Genomic DNA, 16,704 nt, shown 5'->3' on the forward strand with positions numbered 1-16,704 from the left:
AAAACTCATCACATTCAACATTTAATCACTCACTCACTTAGATAGAGATGGGTTTTTTAAGGAAAATGATCGTATAACTATAATCTGGTGAAAGCTGGGATCTCTGGGCATGTCCCCTACAACAGAAAACCCCCCTCTCATTTGAGACTGAGGTTTCTGGGACAGAGAGATATGATTTAGCCAAGGTTGACAGCAGTGGGTAACGTTGTGCATTGTCTTTCCCCCACTTGAGAGGACAAGCCATGAGTGAGATAGAGGTCTCTTTGCGGTACAAGTCAATGTCTGCATCAATCTAACAAGTGTGCTGTGTTCTGCAGTCCCCATGACTGTTATTAGTCGTATTCCCCGACCTTTATTTCACCATAGTTTGGCAGTGCCTGCATGCTGTTTTTGTCTTTGTCTGTCACCTTTTCTCCTTTCTCGTATCTTTTTAGAAAGAAACCGAAATGCTTCCACACATCCGATTTAAAACCCGCTTTAGATTCGATCATTTCCAGCTCTTTTTCTTCCCCTCTACTAGCAGCACACTCCATTTACACATTACTGGATCTGTAGTGACAACAGACCGCAAAGGATGATGGCCACGCCTGGGCTGATGGGAAATGTAGTTCCCGCTACCTCCCGTTCGCTTCATTCGCCTGAGCAAACTTTTCTCAGAAATATAGTTTTATTGAGTCATCTGCCTACTCTAATATTGAAAACAATTACTATTGCGGTATGACGGTATTTACAATATTGTTACATCCCTACTATTGATGCATGCTCAGGGTCTCTATGCGATATCTAGTGTATATATCTGTGATGCTTGAAAAGCAATAATCACCTAATATCATTCATTTATTTTTCTTCGGATTAGTCCCTTATTTATCAGGGGTCACCACAGTGGAATGAACCACCAACTATTCTGGCATATGTTTTATGCAGCTGATGCCCTTCCAGCCACAACTCAGTACTCGAAAACACCCATACACTCTCACATTCACACACACTCATAAACCACGGCCAATTTAGTTTTCCCAATTGCCCTATAGCACATGCGTTTGGACTTGTGGGGGAAACTGGAGCACCTGGAGGAAACCCTTGCCTAATTACCCTGACTTGCCTAATTAACCAAGTGAAGCCTTTAAATGTCAATTTAAGCTGAATACTAGTATCTTGAAGAATATCTAGTCTAATATTATTTACTGTCATGATGGCAAAGATAAAATAAATCAGATATTAGAGATGAATTATTAAAACTATTATGATTAGAAATGTGTTAGGGGGGCTAATAATTCAGGAGGGCTAATAATTTTGACTTCAACTGTATATAATGTGTGTAACGCACACACAAATTATATAATGTGTATGTATGTGTGTTTTCTGGTTGATCAGGCTGAGCGAGGAGCAGATAGCGACGGTGTGTGAGGCTGTTCTGCAGGCTCTGGCGTATCTGCACTCGCAGGGAGTCATTCATAGAGACATCAAGAGCGACTCCATCCTGCTGTCACTGGACGGACGTGTAAGTTCATCCCACGTCATCTGCAAAGTGTGCAAAAACTGACACTGACCACCAGTGTTGGGGGTAACACATTAAAAGTAACACTAGTTAGGTAATAATATGACAAGTAAAGTAATACGTGCAAAACTAAGGATTAATATTTGAGTTGCTTTTTAAAGAATATAATGCGAGTTATTCATTCATTTTTCTTCGGCTTAGTCCCTTATTTATCAGGGGTTGCCACAGTGGAATGAACCGCCAACTATTCCAGCATATGTTTTACACAGCTGATGCCCTTGCAGCTTTAACCCAGTACTGGGAAACACCCATACACTCTCATTCACACCCATATACTTTAGTTAAACCAGGTTAAACTCTTTGTAACGTCATCGACTTTCACTTTAAAATTTAAAGGGCCCGTAAGTGGTTTCGTTTGAAAGTGTAGAATCTATATTTTATGCACATATGCATCTCTTTAGTGTTTATTCTACTGTGCAAAAGTTATTTACACTTAAATACACAGTATTTTGGATACCCGAGCTGGGTATTGAACATTGGTTCATTTTCATATGGTTCATATATGACACATGTACAAGTTATAGCTCAAATGAAAGCTCTTGCCGGTGCTCATACGGTTCTAGCATTCTTTTTACTGAATTATATTCACATATCAAACAGTTGCTGAATGAATCGCGGTGTTTCCATGCGCAGAAGTGAAAACAATACATTTATGATCAATAAGCAGCCCCAGATAGCACAGACAGCTGTCATCTCTTACCTTATGCTGTGCGCTTCAGGGCCATTCTCCTCTGTTTTTGAGGTGATGTGCATAAGTAATCCTTTTATATGTCTGACGTGGTCCAAACACAGTGAATTATGATTGATCAAACAAAAGAATAGTGAAATATGAAAACAATGATCGCTCCCTGTGGCTTGTACAGCACCTCTCATCAGTTGGAAAACAATAACTTTTGCATAGATTATGGTGGAGACATTTTTCTTTTTTCCTATGATTACAGACATGTGCAGGAACCACCAACATTAATTACAGCACGCTAGACCACACACAACCTAAAAGCTACACTTTCAAATTTGAGTTTATAAAAAACAATACAAAAAGCGCCTCTTTTTTAGATGTTTATTACAACACAGACAACATATACAGATATTTTAAATACTTTCAACAGTGTTTTATAAAAAATTCAAAGGGTTTTCTTTAAAATAATACCATTTTTTGCATTTGCACCTCTGCATGTGGATTTGGGAAGCTTTTAAATTTGGGTTGGCAAAATCCAGGCGGAAATCCCAAAATAGCAGCAGAGTTTAAGAAGTTAATCAATTCCCCTACAGCGCATGTGTTAAGACTGTGAGGGAAACCGGAGCACTCGGAGGAAACCCTTGCCAACACACGGAGAACATGATAACTCCACACAGAAATGCCAACTGACCCAGGTGGGACTTAAACCAGTGATCTTCTTGCTGTGAGGCGACAGTGCTAACTACTAAGCCACTGCGCCGCCTAACTCAATATTGTAGTGCATTAACTTCAATTGTAACTTACCCTAACACTGCGGACTACACCTACAGTAATTCCGAAATAATTCTACAAGGGTCGCTGAATGCTGATTTTGATTGGTTGATAAATATTAGAAGTGGGATCTGTAGTATAAGTGGAATAATTCGCTAAAATCTGTCAGTTGAATTATTGGAAACAATGCACTCCAGAGGTGTAATGCAGTGTTTCTCAATTGGTGGGAACATCTTAAGTGGGTTGCGAAGTGTGTGGTAAAAAACAACAACAACAAAAGTTACATTTTTACCTTATTTTGCTTATATCAGACTTTTATTTTGAATGCATAACATCTTCATGTTCAAAACAAGTACAGGCACTCCTTGCATCTTCCTTTGCTCACCGTGTAGCAAAGGCCAAGAAAGCCCACACAACAGCAGAAGAGCAAATAACTGCTGATTATTATAAAAACGGTCAAACCATCTTTATTCAATAACTTGCCTAATTACTCTATTAGATTAATTACTAGATAAACTAGATTTTATACATAATGCAAATGTCATTAACATGAATAATCAACATTATATTCCTAGCATTCATGTTGTTATTGTTACAACTGTTCACAGCTGACCTTGCTAGCTAGCTAACCAATTGCAATATTGCATGTTCCACTATTGCACAGTGTTGCCATTTGGTAACACACATTTTATTGATTTACAAAAAACTAATTTGATTTTAAAACATTTGAGTCGTGAATATGTCATCATAACTTACTGGAGGTGATGTTTCAAATTTTTTTGTGGATCTAAAATAATTTGATCCTTTGTTTTTATTGGTTTACATTTGCATTTAGGAACTACTCACAATAAACACCAGTCTTTCAGAAATTGCGCTACAGAAAAACACTGGATGTCATGTGACTTAACCAAAGCACATCATTGGCTACTCTAAGGTCTTCTCTTTCCAACAACAAAAAAATAATAATAATAATAAATTGTTGGTCTTAAAGAAACAGTGGCAGGAAATGAACATGAGTATCATGTTACCATATGGTTACAGCGTGCAGTAGAGGGTTAAAAAGAAATTGGGGGGAAAAATAAACAGGGCTAATAATTCTGACTTCAACTGTATATTTTTTGCATCATATATATTCTATATAAATACAATGATTAAACACAATTCTGTGGCTCCTGGTCAGCTATAATCCAGACTCAACATTGCTTATTTTGCGATGTGACTATTGCTGATGCGCACATTGCATTATCGATGCTGAAACCATATATTGTGCAGGCCTATTATGCATGTATATGTTCTGTTTACTAGTTAATAAAGTCAATGCAACAAAAATATGTGTCTTCAGGTTTTTTACCTCTCGTCTTTTTCTTTGTCTATTCAGATCAAGCTGTCAGACTTTGGCTTCTGCGCTCAGATCAGTAAAGACATCCCGAAGAGAAAGTCTCTGGTAGGAACGCCGTACTGGATGGCTCCTGAAGTCATCTCCAAATCTCCATACGGAACTGAGGTACAGATCAACAAAACAAATACACATCACTATGTTTCCATTTAAAAATGCACAAAACTGGAATACTGCACAAAACATTTGTGAATAAAGCAGCATTTCCAGTGAAAGAGAACAAAATGGTCACTTCTTAATAAACTTGCACAAATATTGCCGAGAGAAGTGTAGTTCGCTGCACTGCTGGGATTCGCCACTGTGCGTTTTTTTTCTTGTCTAATAAATGAGCTGCGCCTCAGAAGATGAAACGCAATGAATGCGGTGGCTTTTGGAGGTGTGAGACGCTTTATGGGAGCGCAGACAGAAGCTGAAGACAGTTCTGGAGGAAATAATAATAGAGGAATAATAAGACGGAAGCACTGTGATGACGGACTGACGGAGGGCTGAGGCCTTTTACAATCAGCACAACAACATTTCAGGGGCCTCATTTACGAAGACTTGCATTGAAATCATACTAAAACATTGCGTACGCACAAAGCTGTAAATGTGTGTACGCAATAACAAATTCAGATGTATGAAACACTGCGTTAGCCAAATCTCACGCATATTCTTTTGTACATCCGAATGAACGTGAAACTGAGCGCAACATGCACGAGCGCAAAACCCCTCCCTGCCTCCTCCCCCGTATGAATATGCTAATGACTCTACTTTGGCAAAACCCATTGAAAAAGCAAGCAAGAAGAGAAACTTTGAACAGAATGTGAATTGGAGGTGCTGTCAGACTTTGGCTTCTGCGCTCAGATCAGTAAAGACATCCCGAAGAGAAAGTCTCTGGTAGGAACGCCGTACTGGATGGCTCCTGAAGTCATCTCCAAATCTCCATACGGAACTGAGGTACAGATCAACAAAACAAATACACATCACTATGTGTCCATCTAAAAATGCACAAAACTGGAATACTGCACAAAACATTTGTGAATAAAGCAGCATTTCCAGTGAAAGAGAACAAAACGGTCACTTCTTAATAAACTTTTCCAAATATTGCTGAGAGAAGTGTAGTTCGCTGCACTGCTGGGATTCGCCACTGTGCGTTTTTTTTCTTGTCTAATAAATGAGCTGCGCCTCAGAAGATGAAACGCAATCAATGCGGTGGCTTTTGGAGGCATGAGACGCTTTATGGGAGCGCAGACAGAAGCTGAAGACAGTTCTGGAGGAAATAATAATAGAGGAATAATAAGACGAAAGCACTGTGATGACAGACTGACAGAGGGCTGAGGCCTTTTACAATCAGCACAACAACATTTCAGGGGCCTCGTTTACGAGGACTTGCATTGAAATCATACTAAAACATTGCGTACGCACAAAGCTGTAAATGTGCGCACGCAGAAAGAAATTCAGATGTATGAAACACTGCGTAAGCCAAATCTCACGCATATTCTCTTTGTACATCTGAATGAACGTGAAACTGAGCGCAACATGCACGAACACAAAACCCCTCCCTGCCTCCTCCCCCATATGAATATGCTAATGACTCTACTTTGGCAAAACCCAACGAAAAAGCAACGGCAAAAGCAAGCAAGAAGAGAAACTTTGAACAGAATGTGAATTGGAGGTGCTGCTTTCGGAGGTAGACCGGAGAAAAACGGTGTTATTTGCAAGTTTGTCCTCTGGAATCAATAACTAAAGAAAAAATTGAGTGGGAGAGTTTAGCTGACGCGGTTAACACAGTTGGGTCTGAACATCGCACTGAGTGGATTAAAAAAGAAATAGTGCGATGTATAGGTGTAAAATTTTGTAGTGTCTTTAACAGCGTGAGTGGCAGAGCTCGGAAAGCACATGGCATCATGTTTTGACACGTTTGAACATGAACTCGGTTCGAATCCAAACATTACATTGGGCAAACCGGCGAACGCTGCAAATTGCCCTTTAATGTTTGGCTGGTCAACTGCATGGTATGGAAACCTTATATACCTGCTAGACATGCGGATGAACCCGTCTCATGCAGCTGCCATCGCACGGCTCAAAGACACTTTTAAGTGTGCAATTTAACACAACTGCCTCTAGGAGTCGCCAATGGAAATAAAACAAACACACACAAGAAATGCACGTACGCCAGACATGAAGTTGGCTTGGACCAGCGCACATTCCCACGTTCATTTCATTGTTAGTTAATCCAAACGTGAGCGTGAAACCTGGCATAAGCAAAGTTTTTGTGCATACGCATCGTTGATACATGAGGCTCCAGATCTTTCACTATGGAAACATGGAAAGCTGCAAAATCCATTTATGCAAAGTCCGTGAAACACATATTTATATCTGTGAAATCATCTGTCAAACACTACATCACCTCACGCACACTGATGCACATGCGCATTCATTCACTAAAGGTGTTTCCATCATAGTTTATGCACATTTTGCTCTTATCAGATAAAAAGTTGATCCTACTCAGGCTTTTAATGTGCATTTTTAAAATGTATGCACATGCAATATTCCAAAACTCAATTAAAAATAGGTGGATAGCAACATTCTTCTTTGGCTCTCGGCGATGGCGGTCGCACTTTTTCCCTCTCCGTCCCATATCTCTCTTTGCTAGCTCCTCTTGTCTTCGTCTTATTCTATCTCTGAGGCTCTCCGTGCTCTGCTATCCAAACGAATAAGAAATTATTGATTTGATCAACTGGTCTCTGAATGCGATTGACAACATCTTCTCGATGAGACTCGGGAGAGCCCACTTGTCCTGCGGGGACGTTTGCAGCTGGATACTTGATGGACGGGTGGGAGAAGTGGTGCGCCCTGTGCCTGGCTGCTCTGTGTCTGGAGGATATTGAAGATATTTACCTACTGGGAACTTTGATAACAGGGTTTCTGCTGATGGGCTTATGCTCTGCCCTGGGGTATCGACAATTGATGAAAGCAGTCAGTGCTGCTCAAAACCCCACCAGGCTGGCCGGCTTGATTGAAACATATATGAGTATGGTAGCAAATGCTCAGAGTATGGTCCTTGACCGCAAATTGGAAAACATCGGGGTGAAACTAGCGGCTCTGCAAGAACATTTGGCCAGATCTGGAGACGAGTGACGGACGTTAAATATCTGTGAAATTGGCAGACATTGACCTAAAATTGAATAACTTTTCGTCTCCTTCGGCTTCCCTGTGTTTTCCTGCTAGACGGCCTCAGCTGGAGAAAAACAACTTCTCCCGGATAGCAAGATAAGGAGACGCTCTGAAATTCCTGCTCCCTGTAAAGGACACCTGTTAGACTCTACAGGCTTACACACACACACACACATACACAGCTACAGATAGACAATCACTACCTAGCTCCACATCCCACGCCTTTGTGTGCTTTCATCCACTGCACTGGCTGCAGGACCAGATGGCTGCCCGCCCTCATCAGACTATATCCACAACCCCTGTTCCCATCCCCTGTGGCATAGTTGTGTCTTGTCTGTGTGTTTACGTGGTGATTGCTGGGCTTTTTTTTGTCCCTGGTCTCACGTTGCCTAATTCAAGAGCAAGGCGAGAGGGAGTTTTTTTTTGCCTCCCTCTCCTGAAATGTATCTCCTTCCTTTTCTTAATGCTACCTCCTGTGACCTGTCTTCCCCTGAAAATTGTGATGTTTGTGTCACGTTCGATGAAGGGAAAAAGGAGCGAGGACCCAAGCGCAGAGTAAATAGGATTTTATTAAATAATAAAAATAAAATAAAATGCAAAATAAACAACCCCGAGGGGGAAAACACTAATAAAACTAATAAACAAACAAACTTGACTGGGCAGTCACGACAAGGCAAGGCTGGACACAGCAGGACAGGTAAAGATGGACAACATGTGATGACGAACTCACACAGGGCAGCAGACATGAGGGGTTTATAAACTGTAGGTAATTAACACACAAACAGATGAACATAATTAACTAATAATGGGCTTACAGGGAGGGTGGGACTAGACAATAAACGGGAGAGCGCATGACACAGAGAGACAACACAAGCCATGCGCTCACATAAAACAGGACAACAACATGCAGCCAATGAGAGAACTCATTAACTACGTGTTCAAGACAACACAAGCACAACACCGAAGCATGACAAAAGCACGTGACCACAATGTAAACACATAGCCACGTGCTTTAACAGACGCAAGACACGAGCACACGATGAATGAAAACACTCACTCTGTGCTCACACACGCAGCGTGCATGCTTCATCCCAGCGCCGACCAGAACCGAAACCAACTAGACTGACACGCTGGGAATGAAACACCTTGCTGCAGACAGACGAAAACACAAACACGAGTACAAGAGCGTCTGAAGCGGGAGCGTGCACACTCTGCGTACACTCACGACGGCGCGCGCACACAGAGATAGAAACAGGACCAGACATGGCTAGTGTCCGAGCTCTGCCACCAAAACAAGAATTTACAAGACCAGAGTGGCAGAACCCTGACAGTTTGTGTACGGTCGGGGGGGTTCAATTTCACTAAACGAATTTGTATGTGACAAATAAAGACCTGATTTGATTTGATTTGACATAGGTAGTACTAGATACATGTAAAAAATCTGATGATACCTGTGTTGTATGTGCAGGTGGATGTTTGGTCTCTGGGCATCATGGTGGTGGAGATGGTGGATGGAGAACCGCCGTACTTCAGTGAAACTCCTGTGGCGGCGATGAAGAGACTGAGAGACGAACTTGCACCGACTGTACGAAACGTCCATCAGGTGAGAGGAGAACATCAACACAAGACTCTAAAGCCGTGGTCACACTAGAGTTTGAGCATGCAAGATTCTGTCATACGGCACTGCGAAAAGGGGCAGGATTAAACAAAATAATTAGACATTAAAAAGCGAACATTGCTCCATATTTGAAATTTCTGTCTAGAGAGGTCATGTTTATATCTTCAAACTTTGTAATGCAGTGATCTGCAAAACTAGTTGCACGAGCTTGCGTTTCCGGTCTGCCGCATTTGCATGCGTATGAATGGAAGTCTGCAGGGAGAAAAGTCCAGTGTGACCACGGCTTAACACACATATACACAAAATAAGCCAACATCAATAGCTAAATTAAAGTACAAATGAAATCTAAACTAAACTGATCAAACTGTTGGCCGGCAGCTAGCTCTCTGCAACTCTCACATGGTCGCCCACTGAAGCTAAGCAGGGCTGCGCCCAGTCAGTACCTGGATGAGAGACCACATGGGAAAGCTAGGTTGTTGCCGGAAGTGGTGTTAGTGAGGCCAGCAGGGGGCGCTCAACCTGCGGTCTGTGTGGGTCCTAATGCCCCAGTATAGTGACGGGGACTCTATAATGCTCGGTGAGTGCCATCTTTCGAATGAGACGTTAAACCGAGGTCCCGACTCTCTGTGGTCGTTAAAAATCCCAGGATGTCCTTCGAAAAGAGTAGGAGTTTCACCCTGGCCAAATCTGCCCACTGGCCTCTGTCCATCATGGCCTCCTAACCTTCCCCTTGTCATAATTGGCTTCATCACTCTGACTCCTGTCCACCAATCAGCTGGTGTGTGATGTGCGGTCTGGCGCAAAATGGCTGCCGTCGCGTCATCCAGGTGGATGCTGCACACTGCTGGTGGATGAGGAGATTCCCCCTGTGTAAAGCGCTTTAAGCTCTCAGAAAAGCGCTATATAAATGTAAGGAATTGTTATTATTATTATTAACCATATTGATTTTGTTAGCTCACATTGCTAGTTTGTAATATTGTTAGTAAAACAATATTCATGGGTCATAGTGAGGTCTTTTTGGCCACCAGCTGCTCCAAATTCATCCTAAGTAAAGTTTTATAAACTATTTTCAAGAGGAGCATGTGATATGATTGATCATGGCTGGTCTCTCATCTGCAATCATCGGTAAACCCATAGGATCAATCCAAGTCTATGATATATAGCCCATTTTCAGCTTACTTCCCTTATCCCTTCAGCTTACGAGAAAACGTAAGTATTTTACGTTTTGGCAGTTTAGTGGAGTTCAGTTGTAAGAAATTGTACGATTTTAAAAAGGAGGCGTGGCACCTAACCCCACCCCTAAACCCAACCGTCATTGGGGGATGAGCAAATCATACTAAAATGTACGAATTAGATCGTACGAATTTGTACGAATTAGCCACTAAATGAAAAAGTTACGAATTGCCGTGAGATTGTGTTGGTCCACCCCATCTACTCCTTTTCTTCCTTTACCTAGAGAAGCTCTCAAGACTTTCAAATTCTTTCTTTAGCTCTTGGCGAAGGCGGTCACACTTTTTCCCTCTTCGTCCCATATCTCTCTTTGCTAGCTCCTCTTGTCTTCGTCTTATTCTATCTCTGGCTGCTCTGTGTCTGGAGGATATTGAAGATATTTACCTATTGGGAACTTTGATATCAGGGTTTCTGCTGATGGGCTTATGCGCTGCCCTGGGGTATCGACAATTGATTAAAGCGGTCAGTGCTGCTCAAAACCCCACCAGGCTGGCCGGCTTGATTGAAACGCTGATAGGTAGGCTTGTTAATACTCAGACTATTGTCCTAGACCACAAATTGGAAAACATCGGTGTGAAACTAGTGGCTTTGCAACAACATTTGGCCAGATCTGGAGACAAGTGACGAACATTAAATATCTGTGAAATTGGCAGATATAAAGTTGAAGTACGTTTCTACTCTTTCAGTTCCCCTGTTTTTTTTTCCTGCCTCGGCTGGAGAAAAACAACTTCTTTCTCCCGGATAGCAAGATAAGGAGACGCTCTGAAATTCCTGCTCCCTGTAAAGGACACCTGTTAGACTCTACAGGCTTACACACACACACACATACACAGCTACAGATAGACAATCACTACCTAGCTCTGCATCCCACGCCTTCGTGTCCTTTCACAAGAAAGTGTATGTGACAAATAAAGGCCTGATTTGATCTCAGATCCCTTTTTTCTTCCGGGACAGGGTGCCACACGTGCTGATAGTATCAAGCAATATCTAAGTGTGAACTCTTGAGAACTCTTGACTAGCCACAGGGAGCACTGGGACATTTTGTTTGTGCTGCTTCTGTTATTAAAATATTGGACATGTGTGCACGTGTGTGTATTGATTTTGATGGTTTATGAGGACATAAATTTGTGTGCTGTCATGGCTATGACCTATTACAATGTTAGGGTGGTTTATAAGGACATGCCCTGTGTCCTCATAATACAAAACTGTAAGGGTTGGGTTTAGGGATAGGGCTACATAATAAGCTTTTGTACAGCATAAAATACATTACAGCTATGGAGAGTCCTCATAAAACCACTAAAATGAACATACAGTTGAATCAAAATTATTTGCCCTCCTGTTAATTGTTTTTTTCTTTCTCAAATGTTTCCCAAATGATGTTTTAGAAATTTTTTCACAGTATTTCCAATATTTTTTCTTCTGGAGAAAGTCTTATTTGCTTTATTTCGACTAGTATAAAACTGGTTTTATTCAAAAGCGGTCAATATTATTAGCCCCCTTAAGCAATATTTTTTCAACTGTCTACAGAACAAACCACTGTTATACAATAACTTGCCTAATTACCCTAACTTTACCCTAATTAACCTAGTTAAGCCTTTAAATGTCACTTTAAGCTGAATACCTTGAAAAATATCTTATAAATATCTTGAAAAATATCTTGTCAAATATTATTTACTGTCATCATGGCAAAGATGAAATAAATCAGTTATTAGTAATGAGTTATTAAAACTATTATGATTAGAAATGTGTTCTTTCCTTTAAACAGAAATTGGGGAAATAAATATACAGGGGGACTGATAACTCACAAGGGCTAATAATAAATGATAATAAACAAAACTGAATGTGTGTGTGTGCAGGTGTCTCCAATGCTGAAGGACTTTCTGGACCGTATGCTGACGCGTGATCCTCTGGAGCGGGCGAGCGCCACAGATCTGCTGGAGCATCCGTTCCTCCTGCAGGCCAGTTCTCCACAGTGCCTGGTGCCCCTGGTGGAGCAATATCGCAAGCGCATGTCCCGCTGCTGAGACGGAAACCAGAACCACGGTCTGGACGATCTGCTGTCCGCTTCAGAGCTGCTGACGGCCCCGGAGACGCAGGACAGATGGATGTGATGAGCAGACCACAGAGATACACTATTCTCTACTGCAGGACCACACATTTACAGCGGGGTAAATAAGAATTGAACACGTCATGGTTTTTCCGTAGTCAATATATTTCTTAAGGAGCTGTTGACACATTGTTGGATTTACTAGTTTGTTTAAAGTAAGTAGTTGTAAACTATTTATATGGGCTAAATTTAAACAAATGAAATTGGACATTACTAGATTTGATTTGTTTGTTTAAATTCAGCCCATATAAATTGTTTGCAACGAATTACCATAAAACAAATTATTAAATACAATAAATCTTTTTTTTCAGTGTATGAAATAGTTCCAGATTTTGGTCAAAACTCAAACATCAGTAAAACAACAACAAAAATCAAGCCAGGCTTATGGATACGTGCCCCTGTATATATTTATAATGAGCGTGAAATATGTCCCAGGAGATACATTTTTTTGCCGTTTTTGTTTTCATGAACCTGCCAGAGGCCGATGCGTATACCTGTTCAGATCTCAAATGTCTCTGGACCTAGCTATCGATCTGATCGACAGTGTTTATAAAAGCAATCCAGAAAAAGAAAAGCCCTGGATTTTGCCTGGTTTTTACAATTTTTTCAGATCTTAATGCATTTCACCCTGTTATTTACCCTGTTATCACCCTGTTTATTTTATTTTTGCCTTTTTTTTTTACATGCTTTCTGGAACCATTCTTAGGCAAACTCAAACCCCATCATCGCAGTTAATGCCTCTTTGCATCTCAATTCAACCAACATACATTGCAAGCTACTGGGTAAACTGGTAACATTAGAAAAGCCGTCCATACAGAGGGATGTGGTTAGAAGCCATAGGCAACATAACTAAAGGCTCATGCACAAAGGGACGCTCTTTTCCATTGACGTTTAACGCTTCGTGACTAAATAAAGGCCGCCAATGTGATCGTGCACACTAATGCGCAAAATGGCAGTCGTAAAAGTGTGTTTTTTTAAAGAAACGCCTCATGCTTGTTTTTTGTTTTGACCGTTTCAAAACCTTTTCCACCAATCAGATTGGCCCTTTTGTTCACATGCACGTTTAGCAGAGGCCAGCTAATGAGTGGAACCATGCGGAAGGTCGCCGGTTCGATACCAGCTCGGAGCGGGTTGGGTGGCGTAGGTTACATTGGTGCCGTGACCTGGATGGGAGTGAGATTTAGGGGGGTGAGTGTAGCAGTGGCCAGCTAGTGAGTGCTGTGCAGGTAAACCTCACTCCTCTGACCTCTAAAGGTGCTCTAGCAACAGACGCTAGAGGCCATGGTCTATAGCCTCCTTGTTAGAGCAACCGACTGCCATGCAGAAGGTCGCCGGTTTGATACCAGCTCGGAGCGGGTTGGGTGGTGTAGGACCGGCGGGGTTACACACGGAGCTACTGAAGTTACAGTAAACAGCACTTGGAGGCGCTCAAGCGCAAACCTGTCAATGGGAGGACACATTAAAGTAGATGCCCAGAGGCGATATGAACGTGGAGCTGCTCATTACTCTGGTGAACAATAATAATTTCTTCATTGCTAGTGCTGGAGCTGCTACTTGAACCATTTATAACAACAAGCGTGTCAACTTTCTGTCTTCTTCTGTGTTACAAGCGAGAATCAGAAGCTTAATGTTGTGTAGCGCCATCTAACATCAAGGAGTGATTTTGCATAATCTGTCCAATGCCAGTGAAAATCATTTCGGTTTGAATCAGGAACAACGTCTTAAAAAACGCTGACGAACGCAAACGAAAACCCTACTGAAAAATCCAGCTTAAACCAGCCTAGGCTAGTTGGCTGGTTTTAGCTGGTTGACCAGGCTAGTTTTAGAGGGGTTTTGGCCACTTCCAGGCTGGTTTCCAGTCATTTCCAGCCTAGTCTTAGCTGGTCAGGCTGAAAGATGACCAGCTAAAACCAGCTTGACCAGATTAGCCAGGCTGGGAGCCCAGCCAAAACCAGCTATGTCCAGCTTAAACCAGGCTGGTCAAGCTGGCTTTAGCTGGATTTAGCTGGTCATTTTCCAAAGGCTGGAAATAGCTGGAAACCAGCCTGGAAATGGCCAAAACCCCTCTAAAACCAGGCTGGTCAACCAGCTAAAACCAGCTTAGGCTGGTTCAAGCTGGATTTTTCAGCAGGGAAGCATTCCGGTGTGTACGAGCCTTTACACATAATTTCTAAACTGATTAGTTTTGTTTTCGATGTTTGTATGGATTACTTTGGTTGTTACTGACATCTGGTGACAGTTTCAAGTCAACAGCACCTTTAGAAATATGTTTTCTGTGTAAAATGGTGACGTGTTCAATAATTATTTTACTCGCTGTAGGTGGTTACAGGCAGTGAAATGTGACTGAAAGCGCCACATATTCTGGGTAAAGCTGCTCATTTTCAGCATAATCGAGACTCTGGAATTTCCGTAGACAGAAACGAAAGTCATCTGTCTCATGTTTAAGTTCACTGAGCACATATTTTTGGATATATAAAAGTATTTTATAATGCCTAATTATACTGATTTTGATCTCACCATTGGTTTTAACAGCTACGCCCACTTTATTAGTAGAAACAATTTACTTTTAATTCGTTAGTCATGTCATTTATACCATAGGGCTGTTGAATGATTGATTCTGATTGGCTGATGAGCATTCTAAGTCTTTTATTTCAAATAAACACACAGCTAAAGTAGTTCCGGCAGGTTTTGAGCACATTACACCTCCATATCACTACGCTGAATGCTTTCAGGTAACTAAAACAATACAAAAATCACATCAAAACACAACAGAAGGCTTTGGTGGAGATGTGGAAGGAACTAGTGCTACACACTGGAGCAAAAACCTGACAAATAAAGTCTCAAATACAACATCTTAACAGTGGCTTTTACTGTAGAAACCAGAGTATGAGCAGAATAATTCACTCACGGCCATTGGATTATTAGAAAATAATGCATGAGTTGTGATGACACTCTGCTTCCTGACAATGTTGAGTGTGCATTATTTTCAGAGTATGAGAGGAATAATCAACTCTGGTTCTTGAAATATTTTGCCATATGTATAACAGCCACTGTTATATCTTCGGTGTGCATTATTTTCATATAATTTAATTGGTTCCAACTACAATCATTCAACCCAGGCTCATTAATTGATACGTACCCCTATATACATTTCTGGAGAGCGCAAAATACTTCCCAGGAACTACGTGTTTTTGCTGTTTTTGCGAATCCACCAGAGGCCGCTGTGTGCGTCTTTTCAGATCTCAAATTTCTTTCGCGCCTGCAGTTCTCGCATAAATCCATCAGAGGCCGCTGTCAGCTGACTGAACAACCCTTCTCCTTCCCTAAACCCAAACGATAGTGTTTTCTAAAGTGATCCAGAAAAAGAAAAGTCCTTGCCTGATTTTTGCCACGTTTTCAGATCTGTTATTTACTTGTTTTTTACTTTTGCCTTTTGTTTTACTTGCTTCTTGGAACCGTTCTTCGCCAGACTTGAACCTCGTTGTCGCGGTCAACTCCTCTTAGCATCTCAAGTCTGCCGACATACATGGCGAGCTACTGGGCAAACTGGTAACAGTAGAAAAGCTGTCCACACGGAGGTAAGCGATCAGAAACAGAAGCCACCAGCGGCATCATACCACCCCGTAGCGTTTGTTTTAAAGATCAAATGCAGCCATACATAGCTCTGGCTACATAATTAGAGATCTCCAGAAATGCATACGAGGGTACATATTCACAATGAGTCTGTGTTGCAATTATTCCTTACTTAATTTCAACATTTACTAATGCATTGCTCAAGTTAACAGTTATTTAATGGACCTGAGCTTTTATGAACTAACAACAAATCATTTGCAGTTCATATGAAAATGATTCATCTTAATAAAAGTACTGTAACCAACTCTGGTTAATAAATTAGCTAGCATTAACTAATTGAAATGTATTGTAAAGTATTAACTTAATATTTATTTTACTACGGTGTGGAATTATATACGGTTAAACTGATTTGCGTTACATGTATTTTGGATAAATGACAACAAGCTTCAGGCTCATGCGATCAGATTTTAATGCATTTTGTCGCTTCACTATGAAACAAGTGTATTTTTCTTCAGTATTTTTGTCATTTTCAAGAACAAATATCTTAGGTGTTAAAACTTGAGAGCTGATAAATTCTTCAGAATTGAATTTTTTGATAAAACCAAGAAAAAAATTG

General features: G+C 41.2%; 1 protein-coding gene across 3 annotated transcripts in view; it reads left to right on the forward strand.

Moving 5' to 3' along the window:
* pak6 (p21 (RAC1) activated kinase 6) overlaps positions 1–15,370 on the forward strand; it is a 94,740-nt gene extending 79,370 nt beyond the window's left edge. The window contains exons 8-12 of one of the 3 annotated variants that reach the window (XR_015512892.1): positions 1,375–1,501; positions 4,387–4,512; positions 9,029–9,163; positions 12,265–14,345; positions 14,560–15,370. Coding sequence is in view for 1 of the 3 variants with exons in the window: in XM_087289994.1 (XP_087146120.1) it covers positions 1,375–1,501; positions 4,387–4,512; positions 9,029–9,163; positions 12,265–12,432 (556 nt within the window). In the remaining 2 variants the exon portion in view is untranslated. Of the gene's footprint in view, positions 1–1,374; positions 1,502–4,386; positions 4,513–9,028; positions 9,164–12,264 lie in introns of all 3 variants that reach the window. The other 2 variants (XR_015512893.1, XM_087289994.1) reach the window with 2 other exon arrangements.
* The last annotated feature ends 1,334 nt before the right edge of the window (positions 15,371–16,704 follow it).

This window comes from Danio rerio, chromosome 17 (assembly GCF_052040795.2).
Source record: "Danio rerio strain M-AB ecotype USA chromosome 17, GRCz13ab, whole genome shotgun sequence".
NCBI lineage: Eukaryota > Metazoa > Chordata > Actinopteri > Cypriniformes > Danionidae > Danio > Danio rerio.